At 40.2% G+C, this 19,765-nt stretch overlaps 1 protein-coding gene across 1 annotated transcript in view; it reads right to left on the bottom strand.

Moving 5' to 3' along the window:
• The window catches only part of LOC146829769 (nicotinamide N-methyltransferase-like), a 42,866-nt gene extending 23,455 nt beyond the window's left edge, over positions 1-19,411 (bottom strand). Inside the window, exons 1-2 of the mRNA XM_085608488.1 lie at positions 19,252-19,411; positions 4,712-4,919 (exon numbers count right to left, since the gene is read on the bottom strand). Coding sequence (XP_085464614.1) covers positions 4,712-4,919; positions 19,252-19,399 — 356 coding nt within the window. The 5' untranslated portion in view covers positions 19,400-19,411. The remainder of the gene's footprint in view (positions 1-4,711; positions 4,920-19,251) is intronic.
• Positions 19,412-19,765: the final 354 nt, after the last annotated feature.

The following is a 19,765-nucleotide window of genomic DNA, read 5'->3' as shown; positions in this document are numbered from 1 at the left end:
GCTGAAGAGGGTTGAATCCCCGAAACCGGTCCTAGAATGCTTGTTTACAGTCCAGGGAGGACCTGGCTTTTCAGTTAGGACTGGACTGTTCCCATGAGGCACAGGGTCAAGACTGATTTGCATATGGCTGTGTTTAAACTTGAATGGCATGGTGAGCAAAAAAACGATGGCTTTAGTTCCAGATCTCTGTACTGGGGTGAATGAATGACATTGTTCTGCATTCTGTTCATCAACTGTTGTTTTTGCATTTGTCACCCTGAGTGGGACAAGTATGCTCAGACGTGAGTCCCGTGCTCTCCGTGCCACTGGAACCAAGCTATCCTGGCTGAAGAGAGGTGAAATCCCGAAACCGGTCCTAGGATGCTTGTTTCCAGTTCAGGAAGGACCTGGCTTGGCAGTTCGGACTGGACTGTTTCCATGAAGCACAGGGTCAAGACTGATTTGCATATGGCTGGGTTCAAACAGGAATGGCATGGTGAGCAAAACAACGATGGATTTAGGCCCAAATCTCTGTACTGGGGTGAATGTATGACATTGTTCTGCATTCTGTCCATCAACTGTTGTTTTTGCATTTGTCACCCCGAGTGGGACGGGTATGCTCAGACGTGAGTCCCATGCTCTCCATGCCACTGGAATCAAGCTATCCTGGCTGAAGAGGGGTGAAACCCTGAAACTGGTCCTAGGATGCTTGTTTCCAGTCCAGGGAGAACCTGGTTTGGCAGTTCGGACTAGACTGTTCCAATGAGGCACAGGGTCAAGACTCATTTGCATATGGCTGGGTTCAAACTGGAATGGCATGGTGAGCAAAAAAACAATGGATTTAGACCCAGATCTCTGTACTGGGGTGAATGTATGACATTGTTTTGCATTCTGTACATCAACTGTCGTTTTTGGATTTGTCACCCCGAGTGGGACGGGTATGCTCAGACTTGAGTCCCGTGCTCTCCATGCCACAGGAATCAAGCTAACCTGGCTGAAGAGGGGTGAATCCCCGAAACTGGTCCTAGAATGCTTGCTTACAGTCCAGGGAGGACCTGGCTTTGCAGTTAGGACTGGACTGTTCCCATGAGGCACAGGGTCAAGATTGATTTGCATATGGCTGTGTTTAAACTTGAATGGCATGGTGAGCAAAAAAACTATGGATTTAATTCCAGATCTCTGTACTGGGGTGAATGTATGACATTGTTCTGCATTCTGTCCATCAACTGTTGTTTTTCCATTTGTCACCCCGAGTGGGACGGGTATGCTCAGACGTGAGTCCCATGCTCTCCATGCGACTGGAATCAAGCTATCCTGGCTGAAGAGGGGTGAAACCCCGAAACCGGTCCTAGGATGCTTGTTTCCAGTTCAGGGAGGACCTGGCTTGGCTGTTCGGACTGGACTGTTCCCATGAGGCACAGGGTCAAGACTGATTTGCATATGGCTGGGTTCAAACTGGAATGGCATGGTGATCAAAAAAATGATGGATTTAGGCCCGGAGCTCTGTACTGGGGTGAATGTACGACATTGTTCTGCATTCTGTCCATCAACTGTTGTTTTTCCCAGAATCTCTGGAAGCATGAGAGAAAATCCCACTTTTTTTTAAAAACCCACACTAGACCCCAAGGACCTTGTCCACTTCTGGGCCATCACTCAACTAACCATTGACATCAAAATTACTGAAATATGTAATGCCAACAATAATTATTTCTGTACCAATCTAGCTCAGGACACAGTGCAGCATGTCTCAGATAAAGATTATCACGCCCTCGACACCATCCCCCGCATCCGAAGAGCGACCTCCGGTGGTAGATCGTTTTCCTATTTCGCCGCCAAGACCTGGAACACCCTCCCCATCCTCCTAGGGCAGACCCAAGTTCTACTAACCTTCAGGAGGCTACTCAAGACCTGGCTGTTCGAGCAGTAGAAGCACCCCCCCAGCGCCTTGAGACCCTCACTGGTAAGTAGTGCGCTCTGCAAATTCCTCGATTGATTGATTGATTGATTGATCCCTGTCTCCTCATATGACTGGACCTCACAGCAAACCTCTCTGCTAACTACCATTTCACCCTCATCCACACCTCGAAATCTCAAAAAAGAATCCCTGGATGCATCCTACACTAGTTCTTTTCCTACCTACTTAAACCACCCCAATTGGGCATCACACCTTTAGAGAACTCCAGGCATCTATATTATCCCCATGTATTGGTACCAGAAAATTGTTGCCAAAATATCTCCTGCTAAAAACTTCATTTTTCCAAAGTTTGTTAGGTTACCAGTTTTCAGTGCTTATATTTTGTCGATTTCAAGAGTGTTTTCTCTGTGGTTTTCAAACCTTTTGATATCTGTTTTTATTCCGCTGCATAGCCCCCAAAATAGACAAAAACTGTCTTTTTTATGTTTACAAAATGTGTTGTTTTGCAATGAGTTTTATAAAGCAAATATTTAATGTAAATGAGAAGTAATGTGGGGGTGTGCAATAAACATATTAATCTGTTTTATGAAGAGAAGCTGCTTGCATTGCCCTCCCACCTACAATGACACTCACATCTTGTTACCCTTTCTCACATCTTGTTATTTTCTACACTCACTATCAGGACTCTATCTGATTTGCAGAACTATTGATGGATTAAAGAGTAAGATCATTATATTAAGATGTTTAAAAAAAACACAGTTGGGAGTAATTCACCTACTATTTTTTCAACACTGTCAACATTACAGTGCCTTCTGAAACTTTTAAAATTAATTTGGAACTAAATCAGATTAATCTGTAACCTTTCATTGTAGTTCTGCCAGACAATATTTTGACAACAATATTCTGACATTCAACCATAGCAGTTTTCTTCAACTTCTAACTGGAAGCACTTAGAAGCTTACTTCCAGATGCATGCAACAGCACATAATTCTACTTGGTGTTCTTTTCCACATCAAGCATCCATGATCTCCCTGTGTTCTTTATCCATACCTGGATGTCTAACTCCTATCTCAAGCTCATCAGAACCAAAACAGAATTACTTTTATTCTCTAGTAACAACAAGGGGGAAGCTTAGAGACAGATGAAAGAATGCATTGTAAAAAGTTGCAATCGTATTGAGGGATAACACAGCCCCAGCCAATTAAAAATATCATTTGTTGATATACTTGAGATAATTTACGTATGAGTCTAAACTCCCCCTGTGCCTTTTTGGGGAATAAAATTGTGTAGCAAAATTATCAAGTTTCTCCAGACAGTTTTGTTTGACAACACTATGTCACCATGTTTAAACATTGATGAAGAATTTCCATCCCACCTGGAGTTTTGCAGACCTTCATGTGAAATCCTACACCAGCATTTATAAACATTTTTCAGTAATTTTAAAACTGTTCTGTCTGAAGTGCAGTCCTCCAGTTTGAGTGTGTTAGTTTTGCCAATAAATCTACCCATCCTTGAGGCTGTTCCCCTGAAAGTGGAAGATAAATGTGTGAATAGATGAAGCGCAGGCATTATGTTTCATAGGAAGTGTTACCTTTAAAGCCATCCACTACAGCCAAAAGTCAATATCTAACTTGGTTCTAGTTAAAGAGTTATCCTCCTCCTTCCTTGAACAAAACTCTGCGTCATAGCGCAACCAAGCCAACCCAATGAAGGTGTATGTGCTTACCCTCTAATGTAAATGTACTTGAAAGGAGAAATAGTTCCCTTGGAGCCCTTCTTGTATATGACATTTGCATAAATGGCTTATGCTAATGTCTAGAATTTAACACAAACTGGCTCTATGAGACTTGTAGCCAGTTCTTTCTTCCCTGTATTGGCTCTACGTTGGATCTTTTTTTCTGTGTGGTAGCTTTAAAAGGGCCATAAAGTCACAAATCCATATTGTGCATTTATAGAAACCATAAGGTGAGATCTGAGTGGCCTTAACACTGGCAAATAGAGCTTTGTTGCACCAGATGTGCTTATGTGCGATGGTCTCTCCATCAGCCAGTCTGACCATTGGTATGTTAGAGGAGAGATAGGATTGGGAGATTTTAGACTGCCAGGTTTTATATTTAACACTTTTAACTCTAAACTAAGATTGTTTGTGGAGTGGCCCTAAAAGATTTTATTGGTGTGATTTCCATGTCATGCATTTAAAACACATTTGAAAATGCCAATGATAAAAAAAAAAAACCTGCACTCAACGGGACCCTCATATTCCAAAATGATGGACAGGTAGGTTGTAAGACAGAATAATGTTTAGATGCTTCCAAGTTCTAGATGTCTACCCAGTGATGAAGCATGCCATCAACCAATGGGATGAGAGTCATGAGATGGTAATCCACTAAAGATTTGGTAACCACTAGCGGAGGTGTATTTGTTGCATGTTCTTTATAAAGTAATGAGGACGACAACAATCTACAACATCCTCTCACTTTCCTACTTGTGTTCAACATTCATTAAACAGTCTGAGGACTTGAAGTGCATAAACAGGTACATGTCAGAGTGAGGAACTAAGTCAACACTTTTGCCTTTGGTTTATCTGTGATTCTGGGTAACTGAGTCAGTGATCATGGAAGCCCAAGAATGAAGCACAGAAGATTATTCCTTCTTTTACACTTCTAATCGGGGTATCTAAACCTTAATTTCATAAACTCCCCCCTTGGTGTATTTGCTCCTCTCTATGAGTACTCACAGTCTATATAGGAGTAATGCATAGAGAAGATGGATAGGAAAACAAAGTAGGACAGTTTTAATACATAGCACAATACATACCCTGTGCCCTGAAGCTCACAAATCATCTCGATTGCGTGACTATAATCCATGACATCAGGTTCATTCTTCAACCATTTCTGCATCTCTTGGAGGGAATTGTCATCAGCGCAGGCAACGGTGATCTCGTTGAAATAGTCGCAGAGTGGGAGAGTGTAATAGGGATAGGGCCCAAGGCAAAGTCCAATTAGGGAGTCTCCTTTAACATCACCTGTTTATAAAAACATTCATACGTGAGTGAAATAAGAATCTATAACCTGTAAATGTCTCTTTTTCATCAGCAAACTAGAATGAATAAATATGTTCAGTACGCTCATCATTATCATTTTTATGTTAAATATTGTGGTCATCTTGCATCGTATGAGTCTGTCATATACCCTCTCAGTCTCTCTTTTGATCCTCATAACCACCCCAGATCTAATTTGGAGTCTGCAGTGTCTAATTTGGGACTCAGCTTCTGTGACTGGGTGGTAAAGGAAGTTGGAATTTGATCCCTTTCTTTGATTTGTTTTAGAGGTGTTATTCAGTGGGGGTGAGTGGGTTTTGATTCTTTTGTCAAAGGTACTTGCACCTCTTGTAGACTATAGATTTTCTGCAGTGTGTTTTTGCCTTGGTAAGATATACATCTAGGCTATAGAAATTCCCTTTCAAGTGCAGAGGACTAGAAATCAAGATGTCTCTTGCATCTGCCCATCACTGTGCTTGTGCCAATGTCAAGTCACTTAGGGCCGTATTCTTTACATGGTTGTGTCACTTTTGTTGTTTTGTACCACACAACAGGGTGCATGTAAGACATAACCTTTTAGCGTGTATTCAATGCCAGACCTGTGAAAACCTCTGCGTGTGAATCAACCAGGGTACATTTGATTGATTTGTTATTTAATCTTAGTAAGGGTTGATGTGCATGACCCAGGGAGTAAGAAACAGGAAATTGGTCAGACCAGTGCATTATATCATAGGTCGCACTCCATAAGATGTTTTCTGCTAATGAAGCAGTCGAGGAAAAACCCTTTTCTCATGAGTTAGGTTTGGAACAGAATTGTATGAGGTCATTGTTGATCAGAAAGAAGGTTAGTTGTAACACAGCGGAATCAGAATTATCTCCTCTGTTTAAATTGAAGTCACACAGAAAGAAGCTAATGGAGTTGTATTTGATCCATGAGATGTTCAACGAACAGCAGATTATAATCAGGAGGGTGATAGATTATGTTAATATTCAAGGCTCTGGGTTGAAGATCTTCATTTCAACAGAGAGACGTTTGAGATACCCTAAGGTTTTTACCCGGCAAAGAACAACAGTGAATAAATGCAACCCATCTAACTTGTTATTGTCCCATTTATGGAGAATAGTACAGGATGGGAAGAGTCGGAGAGCCAAGTTTCCATCAAGAAATGCATCTAGTTGTGGGACTGGATCAAATCCACAAATTCAATGCAGTGTCTGCTTCCGATCTGCAGTGGGGAATTATTCACAATTTCCAAGGTAGTTTAGGTGTTAGTTTGAGTTCTCTTGGACAGAAAAGCAAACCATATAGCTCTCTTGATACCTAGATTATAAGTATGAGCACCAGCTGTACTTTGGGAGGTAGGATTGATGTATGAAGGTAGATGGCTGTCATGTAAGAAATTAAGAAGAGTACTATGTAGACCGGTAATTTGGGAAGATGGAATGATATCAGAAGGAGTATTGCTGCTATCCTCAAGAGAATTAGTTGTGAACAGCATACAGTAAGACTTGGAGGTTTCAGAATGAATAGGAGATTGGGAGGTGAGAGAACTGGATGAGATAGTCAAAGCATTGAATGTCACTCTTTAAGATAATTTGTTGGACTATTCTGAGACAGGGAGACTTATGGGATTGGAGAGATGTTTTGAGATGACCATTAGAGGTACTAGTGGATCAATGAGAGAAAAGGAGAGGGTTGAACATCGATTCAAGGGTGGACAGGATAATTTTCAATAATAAAATGGGTGAGATAAATACGGCATTTCAGAGAGAAAACCGTGCAGATTGTCGATAAGAGTATTCTGAGTATGGCTGATCAAAGGTGTCCTCGTGTCATAGGGGGAAATGGGTGACAGTTTAGTAAGTTTTCAAATCCAGAGACCTGTGAATAGGGCCATGGGACTCTAAAAGTGGTTCCACTTCAGAAATATTAGGACATATTTTTCAGTTAAAGCTTGATGATGGACTCTTTTCATGTATTTGCTCTGTAGGGTAATGTGCCAAGGAAGGAAAGAAATTAGGTGGAGAAAGCTATCAACTGAGGGGGGGGGGGGCAGAAGAGGAATGTGTGTCCTGTTCTGGTTGAACTTACTAACCAGCAGGTATGTAGTAGACGTGGGACAAACATTTTAACTGTCTAGATGCCCTTAGAGTTGTATCGGGAAGCTGAGGAGAAGGGGATGAGGAGGAGGAGGAGGATGAGGAGAGGAACTACGAAAGAGTCACAAGGAAAGTAATGTGACCTAGGCAGGGATGAGTTTAGTAAAGGGAGGGAGTAGGGAAACTCATTCAAGGGATAATTTGAATTTATTTTTGAAATGTGCAAGTCTCTCGTTTGTTTAATTAATTGATATTTTACCATTATTGAAAATGGAGATTAACAGCTCTCCATCAAATTGAGTCAAGTTTATCTACATGTGGTGTTTGTCTAGACTTCTCCAATTCAGTTGTGCACCTGAAAACTGCATTTGAGTCTAGTATCAACCGCAAACATTTACCTAGTATTACAGCATTTTGAACATGGCCTTTTAGTGCACTATTCAAGACTCACCAAGTTCCTTGTATGTTGACTAAATTCTATCTGCACTGCTTCTCTTTTTTAGTGATTTTAGATCTCAGGTGTTTATCTCGACGCATGACAAAAAATGTGTGAATGCAAAGAAAATTACAATGCCTTTCACCATTAGTGTGTGCTAGTAAAGGTGGAGATTTCCTGATCACATTTAACACGCCTATGTCATCCTTGTTTTGATTATGTTGGTAGTACCAATAAATATAGACAGCTTGCACTGCTCACCATGCTTTACAGAGAGAGCAGAACCAGCCTCATGAGCAGTATATGATCAGATAGAGAATTCCAAGATGATTTTATAAATGCAGGCTAATCTTTCATTAAACTTAATTGCTAAATAATCTGCTGTCTTTTCTACTTTAGCAATCTCACACTGAATACATCACATCCAATACAGCTGTTTACAAATATATTTCTCCGTTAGGTATAATTTTCTTTTATTACCCCTAATGAAGCAAGTTCTTAGAATAGGATATTGTGGACATTTTATTTATGTAAGATTACATTTACACAATAATATTCTGGTGCCATGTTATTTAGTGTACAGGGCATGACAAAATTATGGGTGCATGCCAGCAACATGTTTGTGAATTAAAAGCAGAAGAGGCATGTTTTTTCTCTGCCTTTCTCACTCCACTTTTCCTTGCTCACATGTTGTTTACCCCATGATACCTTGTGTTGGCACTTTCAAGAGAAGGAGTGAGTTATTGTGATTGACCAAAACCTGCACTGCATGTTGTTTCCTGACCTGTGTGATCATGAGTGCTTTTGATTCTCTCCTTCTTATGCACCTAAAATGATACATTGATCGGCTAGACTGCTATCTGCAACAACGTTGGAGTATATAGACATGCCAAAGTAGGTGGCAGAACCTCTTTCAGAGGGCCACAGGGCATGCAGGGGTTAATAGATACAATATAGGGGGTTGAGGCATAGGACTTGAGCAACGTGGCCAAGTCCTCCTTCTGCACTTGACTCTCAATGGTAGCTGTAGCTCAGCAGTCCAAAGCTACCTTGCATGTCAAGTCTGAATACAGGTTAGTGAACACAAGTCACAACTAAAAGAGCATGCAGCAGTGTCAACAAATTGATGTCCAGTCAAAAACCTATTTATCTGTAACTCTACACATTCAAATAGAATTGTAACCTGCAGGAAAAATGTTGGGGGTCTAGTGTTTCGATGAAAAATCCCTGCCCAACCCACTCTTCATAATGTGGTAGGTGTTATTCCCTATTCACTGGAGCCACATCCAGGGATTGCTTAATTGAAGGCATTAACTCAAGAGTCCACTCTGACTCTAAATAAAGTAGTCAAACTTGTCTGGGTACCTCAGCATCCTTAGCAGCAAGTCCAATGATAGGCCCCTAACCAGGCTTACCTGTTCTAGCAGCGAGGAAGCTTGCAGGATCTCAGATATTGCCCTGACCATGGATACTCACACTGCTCTGGTCCTGGTAAAGGTGTCAGCTGCATGCATGCTCTGTGTCCAGAGCTTATGCAGCTAGATCCATTAGTAACCATAGGTGATCCAGTGCTCCTCCTGAACGGTTTGATGCTCCCCAATGGGGGGCTGAACTGGATTTCCTGTTTAAGTGGTGATGATATTAAATTTGTTCATCTCTTTATTAAGTTCATCACTATTGTGGAAAAGAAATTACAAAAAATAGCTGCTTGAAGAATAATATTACACGACTATAGAGTACCAGCAACTTAATATAATTTAGGAGTTTGTAGACAATTATTAGAGATAACATTATTTTTTTTTTTAGTTGGTATGATCTCTTAATGTCTACTTATTGAAATTATGAAACGTGTTACCATTAGAAGTTTTTGTCGCTCACAGGTCATATTATATCAACTGTGTTACTGCTAAAATATCTGACGTTAAAACATGTTACTCTAATTAGATGTAGTTAAAATAATATTTGCTGCTAACATAAAGCTCCTTAGTAAGCACAATGCACTTTATAGTAGTTTATAAATGGATAATAGTAAAAGGATCTCAATTGTAATATCTGCTGCTAATATATGTTACTTTAGAAGATGTTGCTAAAATATTTTTTGCCGTTAGTAAAAGGTATTATTGTAAGCATAATGCTTTTAAACATGAAATGATAAATAGTGAAATAATTGCAAATTACAATAACTGCTGCTAATATATGTTGTTTTATTTTGTTGCATTTTAAATGGTAATTATTGGAAGTATAATGCACTCTACTGATTATAAAGCTTTTTAATTACTGTTTTATGTAAAGGTTTTAACGTTAGGTTGAAAAAATTGTTAATTATTAATTTACAAGTAGTGGTTCTTTTCAAAGGTGTTTTTATTTTATTTTTGTGTGTGTGCACATGATTGTAATGATTTTAATTAATTAACAAATAAATTACTACTTCACTACTGCCTTCAACTGGATTTCATTAATCCCAGAGTCGTCCTCATCTCACAGGGAACTCTGGCACAATCCTAATAATTGGTGGTGACTCAGGGGTTGAGCAATTCACAATTGTCAGACGACGGCCCGATCCTCAGCAATCCCTGATAGCAGCAGCCCCTTCTGGCAAACTGAGTTGCTGTTATCACTACTTGCCAAGGCACTGTCCTTCACCACATGGTAGTCCATACCACAGCAGTTCCTCCTGGCATACTGGGTTACTGCTAGACTCCACACAGGTTTAGGCAACTTACTCTAGCAATATTTTCACATCTGTTCCTCCTGGCCTATAGGGTCATCAGGGCATTGTGGAGACTTCACTCACTGTACAAGGCACTCGCCTCATGGCAATCATTGTGAAGACCTCTGGGATACAGTAGTTGCAGCTAGAATCTGCACCTGGGCAATGGCCAACTAACGCAACTGCAGACTCCACACACCTTGCACTGGGAGTCCACTCGCTTGGGCTCCCCACATGATTTTACCCCATCCAATACATTGCTCTCCCTCAGTGGACACGCTTATCTTGACAAGCAGACTGGTAATGGTGATTCGAGCTCCAAAGAGGGTCTTCTTGGTTTGCTTGGGTGATGTCCCATTCACTAGCAGGGAGACTAGCAGTCCTTGCCCCCAGTATTGATCAGAAGCAGAAATCTTGCACAGTTTCTCCTCCTCACACAGCCTATAGGTGCTCCCTTGGCCACCATCCGGCGACCTTGAACTCATGGAGGCCCTGCTGGGGACCCCCAAAATCAGATTCCCACAGCCTTTCTGTGTCAGAAAGGCTGGCACAGAAAGGCTGTGAGAATCTGCCATTGTAATCCCTCGGGCGGAAAGGGATTACTGGAGGCTTTCCGAAGGGGTCGGTTGGAAAGCAATCCAAACAGCTGATTATGATCAGGTACTTAGAAGGGGCCTACAACACTCTGCTCACCAATTTTGTCGATAGCTTAAGGGAAAATTCCTATTCCATATTGGTTATCCGCCCCCCCCCACATTAGCACCCTGTGTAACATCGACTTCTAAAGCTATCTTTTTGGGTAGAATATCCTCAACTGATAAGCTGATTAGGTAACGTAACTGTTTTGAAGTTCCTCCTCAAAAGAACGATGAGTACTGTTGGGGAGGATTGATATAATGAATTTTATAAATTTGATTGAATTGTTACATGACAAATTATTCTATTCATTTTTTAATTACAATTTGAGGGTGCAGTATTTTAAAATGTATTGTATGATTCTTGTACTTATTATGCGTTTTTGTTTTTGTAGTGGATTTCATTAATTATATCGATATTGATATCTAGTCAGATTACTGTAAATTAATACTAGGCTTTACTTTAACTACTGTACAAGATACTTTACATGCCCAAAAGTAATTCAGGACAAACAAGCCTTTTGAGGAATTGGCAGAGTTATGAAATGCAAAAATAGTGGGCATATTGACAACCGGCATTTAACGGTACAGGTAGAAGTACTGCAATAGGAATACTAAAGTACAAAAAAGCTATTTAAAAATGTATAAGCGTAAATCTCCAGCTCTACTGTCCTGTATCTGCTTTTGGGAGATTCTTACATGTGCTTTCGCTACATTGTAGGGCGGAATGAGTAGTGATTTAAGGAGGGTTACAGAGGGGCATGTACCTACCCTCAAAAGGGTGAGCCCTTTTCTATATAGCCGCAGAGGTACCCATAACTAATTACTTCAACTTTTAGCTGAATTAAGACCACTGGACCAACCACTGATACAACAATACCCTCCCACAGAAAATAATGGCATAGGTACTGCAAATAAAATCTCATAGGAAATAGTGCTATAATAAATAAACTATTTAAAATGGTTACAAATGAAAATAAATACATCTCATAAAACCTTGTCCGACAATAAGATTAGGGAAGAAAAAAATAAATGAGAATTGCAATAGTGTGTAAAGGGTTGATTTCAAAGGAGAGGGAGCTGCATCTCGGGCATCATCACAGTTCTATGGGATTCTAGTTGGTCCATTGACCACAGCAAATGCCAGTATAAGATAGGGTGACACTGCATAAGTTTAGTTATAGCAATAATTCCCAGGTCCAGCAGTTGGGGGAGGTGGGAGGGTCTCTGAGGAAGGTTGAGAATGCTCCTCATGAACCTTTCTTTGGTTTTACTGAGAACATTCCATTGACGTGTCCCCATAATTTTACCGCGTTCATGGCTAAGCTTTTTGCTTTGATGTTGTAGAGCTCCACAGCTCGTTCTAGAGAATGCATAGGCCCATTTGCACAGTTTGACTACTGAATCAGCTTCTTGTTAAAGTTTTAGTGAATATCTCTTGATATGAGAGGACCAACTCAGAGCTCTGCACCCGGTTTATATGGATTAAAAGCCATACATTTTATTTTGTTGATGTTTAGTTCCAGACCATGCTCACAACAGAAGATTAAAAAGTAGTAAAGTTGTGCCTGCAGACCACGTGGGATTTTGGAAATTAAGAGCGTGTCTTCTGCGAAAAGTAGCCTTGCAGTTTTATAAGGGCCAAGTTTGTGTCTTTTCCGGGAAATCAAACGCGTGCACAAAGTCATTCATATAAAGTGTGAACAATGTCGGGGCCCTGCCAAACACCAGTTTTAATCTTTAAATAGCCTGTGAATACACCGCAGTTGCCATACCTGACTCTGGCAGTATGGAGTCCATGCAACCTGATAAAGACAGAAAAAATGTATTGGGCGACACCCATCTTTTCCAGAACTTCCTGCAGCTTGCTCCTAGGCACAGAATTGAAAGCTGTCTTCAGGTCAACAAAGACCACATAATGAGGGCCTGTTTTCCAATATAGGGCACTGAAACAGAGTATTTGATCCACCGTGCTGATCCTTTTTCTGAAATTCACCTGGAGCTCTGATAAAACAGAGTTGCTGTTTGCCAATTAAGCAGTTGGTCAAATATAAGGTGGCAGAATAGTTTCTCTGAGGATTTCAATAGGGCTAATAGGCCTATAGTTCCCCAGGCAATCTTCAAGCCCTTTTTTGTAAATAGGGACATTCTCTGCAGTAAGCCAGGGACTGGGGTCAGACTGCCTTCAAGTATAGCATGCAACGGTGCCTGGAACTCTGTGGCCCAGATCAGAGGTTCTGAACGGAAGAGGACCCCGGGGAGGGAATCGAGGCCTGCTGGGAGTGACATTATTGCTGCCATTACATCCTTAGATGGAAGGATAAGGGGAGGCCTTCATCTAGGAGCTGGCCTGTAGCATTTTTGGAATAGGCATACTCCAGGTTGGGTTTGGCTATGTACATTTTTTGGAAATGGTCCACCCAGGTCTGAGGCTGTAAATTATATTCTAGACTGGCAGTGGCATTCTGCCTGTCATGAGCCACAAATCCACAGAAATCTGTCATATCCCCTGCCTTTACTGCAGCTACTAGGTCCTCCCAAATCTCTTGTTCCACATTAATTTTGGCCTTGTTGAGAATTTCTTTATATTCTTTCCTAGCATAAATAAGTTCTTGCCTATTTCAGTTTTTCATACTTTGTATTACGTTACCACTAGATTGTTACAACTGGAATTGAACCAGGTACAGCGGGATTAAACGTTTAGGTTTTGCAGACATCTTTGCTAATCATGACTTAAATGAAGCTAAAATAACTTTCATGCGGTTTAGCAATAAAATTATGACTATACTAGATGGTTCCACAGTGTTCAGTGCATCCATCATATCAGTCACACGTTGGTATATCTGGGTCACCATTTTTTGGCCCTTACAAACAGCACCCCATTTTAGAGGCCTCTTGTTGTTTCAAATTGACAGAGCAATCCCAGAGTCTAAGGCAGCACATTGATAAACACTTGATTTTTCCCTCACTTAGAGGTAAGTAGAGAGCATTATAGTAACTTTCATAGCGCTCAACAACTACCAGGCCTAGGAGCGATGGCCATAGCGGAAGAGACAGGAATATGTGATCAATACAGCTCTTTTACAATACACACTTGAAGGTGAGGGACCACTAAATTCTGAACGGGACCAACCGTTACAAGCTCTAACACCAAAATGAAGGGTTAGGCTCATCACTTGGTCAGCAATGAGAGAGCATCTTGTAGGCTGGCCTAGGTCTAGATGAGGGACCCCCCAAACTGCAGTTTCAGCTTCAGTAAATTTAGAGGGCTCAGGGCTCAAGGGAACAAAGGTAACATTGAAGTCTCCGACAATTAGGGCTCAAGGAAACAAAGGTAACATTGAAGTCTCCGACAATTGTTACCCTATTATTCTGTGGGAGGGAATTTAAGGCTTTTTACAAGACGCCCAGAGTATTGGATATTCTGTTTACCCAACTGTGCCTGTTTTAAATGTTAACAACATACCAGTTGGTTGACCCCCAGCGAGGAATTGCCCCATAACATCTGTGGAAATTATATTTTGTCTTGTGATGTGGAGATCTAAAGAATGTTTTAACCACAGAATCAATCCTCCAGCAGGTTGACCACTTCCACCTAAAGATGCTGGACAGAAAAAGGTAGTAAACCCGGACCTGACATTCAAATATCATACTTGTCAATGAAAATCCCCCAGTCTGGATCTATCACCTTAGATTGAAGTCCAGCTAAGTTCTATGAAAACATGTTCCAAATCCTTTGCTGGTCCCCTTGAATTAGATGGCAAAACAGAGAGAGGTGTTGCAGTGGAATTGTGGTAACCAAAGTTGTCCTTCTAGGGGAAGAACCATATGAAAAAGCTGGAACCTCTGCAAATAGACCACAGGTGACAAGGTTCCAAACAAAACAGGTTTCTGAGCAATGATGGTGCAATTTAAAGGGCACTGGTGATCAGCGGTCATAGAGCCGGCTAACTAGTTTCAGAGCTGATGGGTGTGACATCAGAGTTCCAATTGAAATGTATGGCCACTAGAGGGAAGGATTCCCCAGTTACCTGCAACTGTAGTCGTCAGTCCTGAGCATCTAGAAGGGAAACAGTTAGAGGGGGATTTTTATTATAGGAATTGGCACATGTAGAGCTGAAATAGTCATACCTAATGTATGATCTCGCCTCATCGGTCATGGAGAACAAATGATGGCAGGGCCTATAAAAGTACTCCAGCAGTAGTGTTTTAATATGACTTGCTCAGGGTGCCAGCAGATCAAGCTGGCTAAATAAAGATTCATCAGTTAAAGGGGACTTAAAATTCACTAACACACAATTCCCATGATAAGTTTTAGGGTGGATGCCCAACCATAGTGAACGTCTGACAGAGAGGATCTCTTGAGTCAAGTCACAGGGCCACCTCGTATTGGTTTGTAGCCAATGTGCTAACTTATTACTCAACAACACAGGAATTTCACCCAGGGGTGCACTCAGAAGGAAGTTGTGAATAAACTAGGGGGGGTGCTGTCATGTCAGGGGGATGGAAACTTTTTCCTGCTTTTACTCGCTCCACCCTCACCCTCCCAAATACCCGTTGTTTTCTGGTCACTAGAAATCTTCAACTGGAGAAGCACGTGTGGTTGAGTTTGGACAACAGAACTTGAATCACGTGTTACAGACTGGGAGTGGCCTGGTAGGGAAGAGCACTTGGCTAGATGGTGGGTCCTCTCTTCCAGTGGTCGTAGGAAGGTTTTTCAGAACCAACAGTTTCCCTTCTAGATGATAGAAATGGGCCAGCAGAGGGTGATCCCGGGAGCCAGGGTAGCTCAAAACCTCTCCAGTGAGACCTCCAAGAACCAATCCAGATGTTTTTCAATGAGTAACCCAGGGGCCTCAAGAGTCATACAGGTGATACAAGTGAATTAGGGTCACCAGCATGGGTCAATTTGTTTGCTTTATTTTTATTTTATCGGGGAACAAAAGGGATTGTGTAGTATGACTGGATAGTTGCTCTACAGGTGGATCACTCATGAGAGCACAGCAATTACAACTGGCAGGTATGTCATCAAGTGGAGCTAGACTAGGGAAAACAGAAGAGTATGGTAACGGTGGCTCTACACTATGGTTATCAATGGGCTCCTGGCCTGAATTACCTCGGTTTCCTGGTTTGCTTGCTCTATCCAACCTGGTAAACATCCCAGGAACTCTCCTGTGGTTGTGGGGGACATTGCTAGGGACAGCATTAGGTCTAGGACCTCCTGGGTGAGCACCTGAACATGATGCAGAGGGGGAAGGAACAAGAAACTGCTCACATTCTGATAAAAGGTTATCTGTTCTGTTGATATCACAGTTGTCTCAAGCAGGTTTCTGTGTTTTTTTTATTTGTTCCGCTTTGGTGAACTCAGCCCTCCCTCCAAGGCCTTTCTCCTCCCCATAGTAAGCAAAGGGTCAGGGGACTCAGACAGACTTCACAATTTCTACTACAGCAGGGCAAAAAAACACTTGAGGGGGGAGACCAGTCCCATACCAGAATCAGACCCAGTACAACAAAAGCAAGCAGGTAGCTGCAGGAATCAGCAGACAATCACTGGAGATTGAAGAACCCCAATCATATATAAAAAAACTGGGCCTTCTTTGGTGTTTGAAGACAAATGAAGGGTTCAGGTTCCAGCATTGTGGGTGAGAAGTGCTCTTCCAACATTACTGGCTTACTTTTGGGATCAATTAGGGCAGGGAATAGCCCCCCTGAGGTCACTATGGTCCTCAGATGACAGTCCCCGCTCCCTAGGTCTCTTGAGGGTCTGTGTGAGAAGTATGGTATGATAGTTGGTAGTAATATTGAAGGGATGAAAAGCATCACAAAGTCTGTGCGAGAGGTATGATAGCAGGTAGTATTAATGAAGTGATGAAAAGCAATACAAAGTTCACTCCCCTCCTCCCCTGTTCTTCCAGGTCACAACCTCCACCCTCACACTAGGTTGAGCTGTTGGTCAAGTGAAGACAGAAGCTCTCTTTTCCTTTTTTGCCACCTACTGCCGCAGCACTCGGTAGCGGCCCAGTTGAAGGCCTCTGGTCTTTAAATAATGTGATTCAATTATAGCCAAGCTTTTTCCAGAAACTCTCAGCAGTCAGACATACATAGAAGCACCGTTTTCAGTGGAGGGGTTTTTGCGAAGAGAGCTCAACCCCTCCCAGGAACTCTCACCTCTCAGTACTGGTCTCAGCCCAGGTCGTCCGTGATAAGCTGCCACCCCAGTCACCACAAAACATGCAGTACTCTGCACAAGCACCCAGCCCACAGCATTTTTGCATTAATACATTAATGTAAAATTTACTTTTATTAAAATATGTTTTTTAACTACTTTTAGTTAATTCTCTATACCACTTTAATAATTATTAATGCATATTTAGAAAATACATATATTTTCATTTCAGGTTGGAAATCGTTTTTGTATTTAAACTTCAGAAAATGTATTTGTTTTTATTCAATTGACTAAAATAAACAGTATTATTTTGTTTCACATTTAAAATAAATATATTAAGTTAATTATATTGCATCATAAGTTTTCACTATTTTCTTTTGACTTAAATAACCAATGAATGTACTCTATATTTTACTATAGATAGAATCGACAGTCAAGTTGGAAAGCTCCCTTTGGTGAAGTGTAAGCAAATTTAAAAAAAAATATATTACCTTAATAAAGTCTTTTTAAGTTAAACATGAACGTAAATGTCGTTTCTATATTTGTTTTAAATACAATTTAAATATACAAAAACATTAAAAAAATCCACAACACAAGTTGAATTAAAATTAATGTAAATATATTAAATATTATAAAAAATGTTTAACTGAAGTTTAAATTAAATAAAGTAAATTCCCTCCTTAAGAAAACAACATGAAGTAGTAATTTTTTTTCAATGATGTACTGACGTATTTCAAATGAATTTCAGGGAGTGGAGATTTGCACGTATAAAATTTTGATGAACGTTATACTCAGAATGTCAAAAATAGCAAAATTACCTTTTTTTATTTAATAGAATTAAATTCTGAAAGAATTGCGTAACAAGAACATTAAAGAAATAGCTTATGTGTATATCTGAATAAAACAATGAGAATACAAAGATTGAGTACTTAATATGAATGCCGAATAATGTTGTGAAAACAACAGTATCAAAAACTGTGCACAGTTTGTAGGTCACATTCAATAGGTTCCTTTGCTATGGTCTGTAAGACATTGTTTAATTCTGACTGATCCTCTTCTTTATTTAGCAAGTCCCATTTGTATTTCAATGTGCATAAAATGTCCTGGAAAATAATTGGATATGTGCTTGACATTTTATAAAGTGATGAATTGTGATATAATTATTCAAGAGAGAAAAACCTGTACATTTTTAAACAATAAACATTGAACCCTTTGTCCTGGAATTTCGAGCATGTGACAGATCTTTTCACATATAATTCCACAAGTTGATGCATTTTACTCATTTTCTCAAAATGAAAAAATGAGAAAAATTCTCTACCTCTGTAAAATTGTTGGATGACCCATGAACATTGCAATAAAGATAAACTTTTGTAATTTTCCAGCTGTTCAGTGGAATAAGAAGAATTGAGTATCTGAGGAATTGTACAAAAAGTAGCTTCTAAAGATGTTGCAGAATAGCGTTCAGAAAATATTTAATCAATCACAATTCCATATAGAATGGGATCAGTTATCTGTGTCTCCTGAGTCAAATCTAAAACTATTAGTACAGATCTATCAACCATTTGTAATAAAATTGCTTTGTGTAAACTTTCATACTCCTGAGACCTGACAACAGTAAGCTAATTCACTTTTTTCCAGATCTCAAGCAAAGTTACTTAAAAGTGTAACACTACATTAAACATAAACTACTCACAAGGTAATTTACCTTTGAGAATAGTCTTTAGTGTTGATATAAATGCATTTTGAATTCTTCAGCAAACAAAAAAGCAGTTTTAAACAATCTTCTCACATTTCTGTGCACACTACACCTGATCTCAATAATTTATCTCCTTATGCAGGCTGTATACCGTTTGTCAGTTATTGGGCAAGAGTTATGTAACACGGAGGAGAGGGGAAGAGCACAAATTCATGTAGCTTGGGACTTCATGGATTCTTTTTTAAACATATGGTCCATGGGTGACCTGGCCAGATCCCCCAGCTGACCGATGTTAATTATATTGCATCATTTTATTGGTGTGGAAGTAGTTACCGTATTCCCTGTTCCATTGTAGTGGCCACAGCACAAGTTCTTAAAAAAGAGACATTCTTATCAATAATTTAGAGATTTTGTTTCTTAATACCATTATTGTTGCATAACATTTATACTCAATCCTCTACTGCAAATGGTTTGAGCTCATTGTTTATGTTAGACGTTATTCTGGTACCACACTGTGAGTTTATCTGCTGCAAGCAGAAATCAAAAAGTAAGTAAGACCATGAATAAAACATACCTGATGAGGAGCATTTGAGGAATTTAGAAAAAACTTGAGTAATGGAATCATCAAAAAAGTCAGAATCTCGGATGAAATATGTCTCCAGGACCTTTCTTGGATTAAAATACTTCTCAAAGAGTCCTTTCAGGTTCATAGTAGAAGCCATTTCTCCGGTAAAGCCTTTACCAACTTTGAAGCTGTGCTACTTGCTCCTATGCTATATATGGCTTGACATTTAACATTTAAATTATCTTCAAATAGATAGAACTCTTCATGCATGTGCAACTTATGTTAGTTCCCACATAATTTCACTTTTACCCTCAGGAACAATGATCCTCAACTGTCATAACATTATTAGCTTGTGGCTGTTTGTGAGTTTTTACTGTTTGCAAGTATTGAACTTTGAAGCATGATGCAACTCCATACTCAACATTAATATATGTCCACAAACTTATGAGGTTATGAAGATGGTCTCAAATAATGGCCTTGGCAAAAACCCTACTCTTTGCCTGTACCAAATGGAAAAGCATCC

This window comes from Triturus cristatus, chromosome 5_2 (assembly GCF_964204655.1).
Source record: "Triturus cristatus chromosome 5_2, aTriCri1.1, whole genome shotgun sequence".
NCBI classification, from domain to species: domain Eukaryota; kingdom Metazoa; phylum Chordata; class Amphibia; order Caudata; family Salamandridae; genus Triturus; species Triturus cristatus.
Note: the sequence above shows the minus strand (reverse complement) of the source record. Positions and strands in the feature narration are given on the sequence as shown.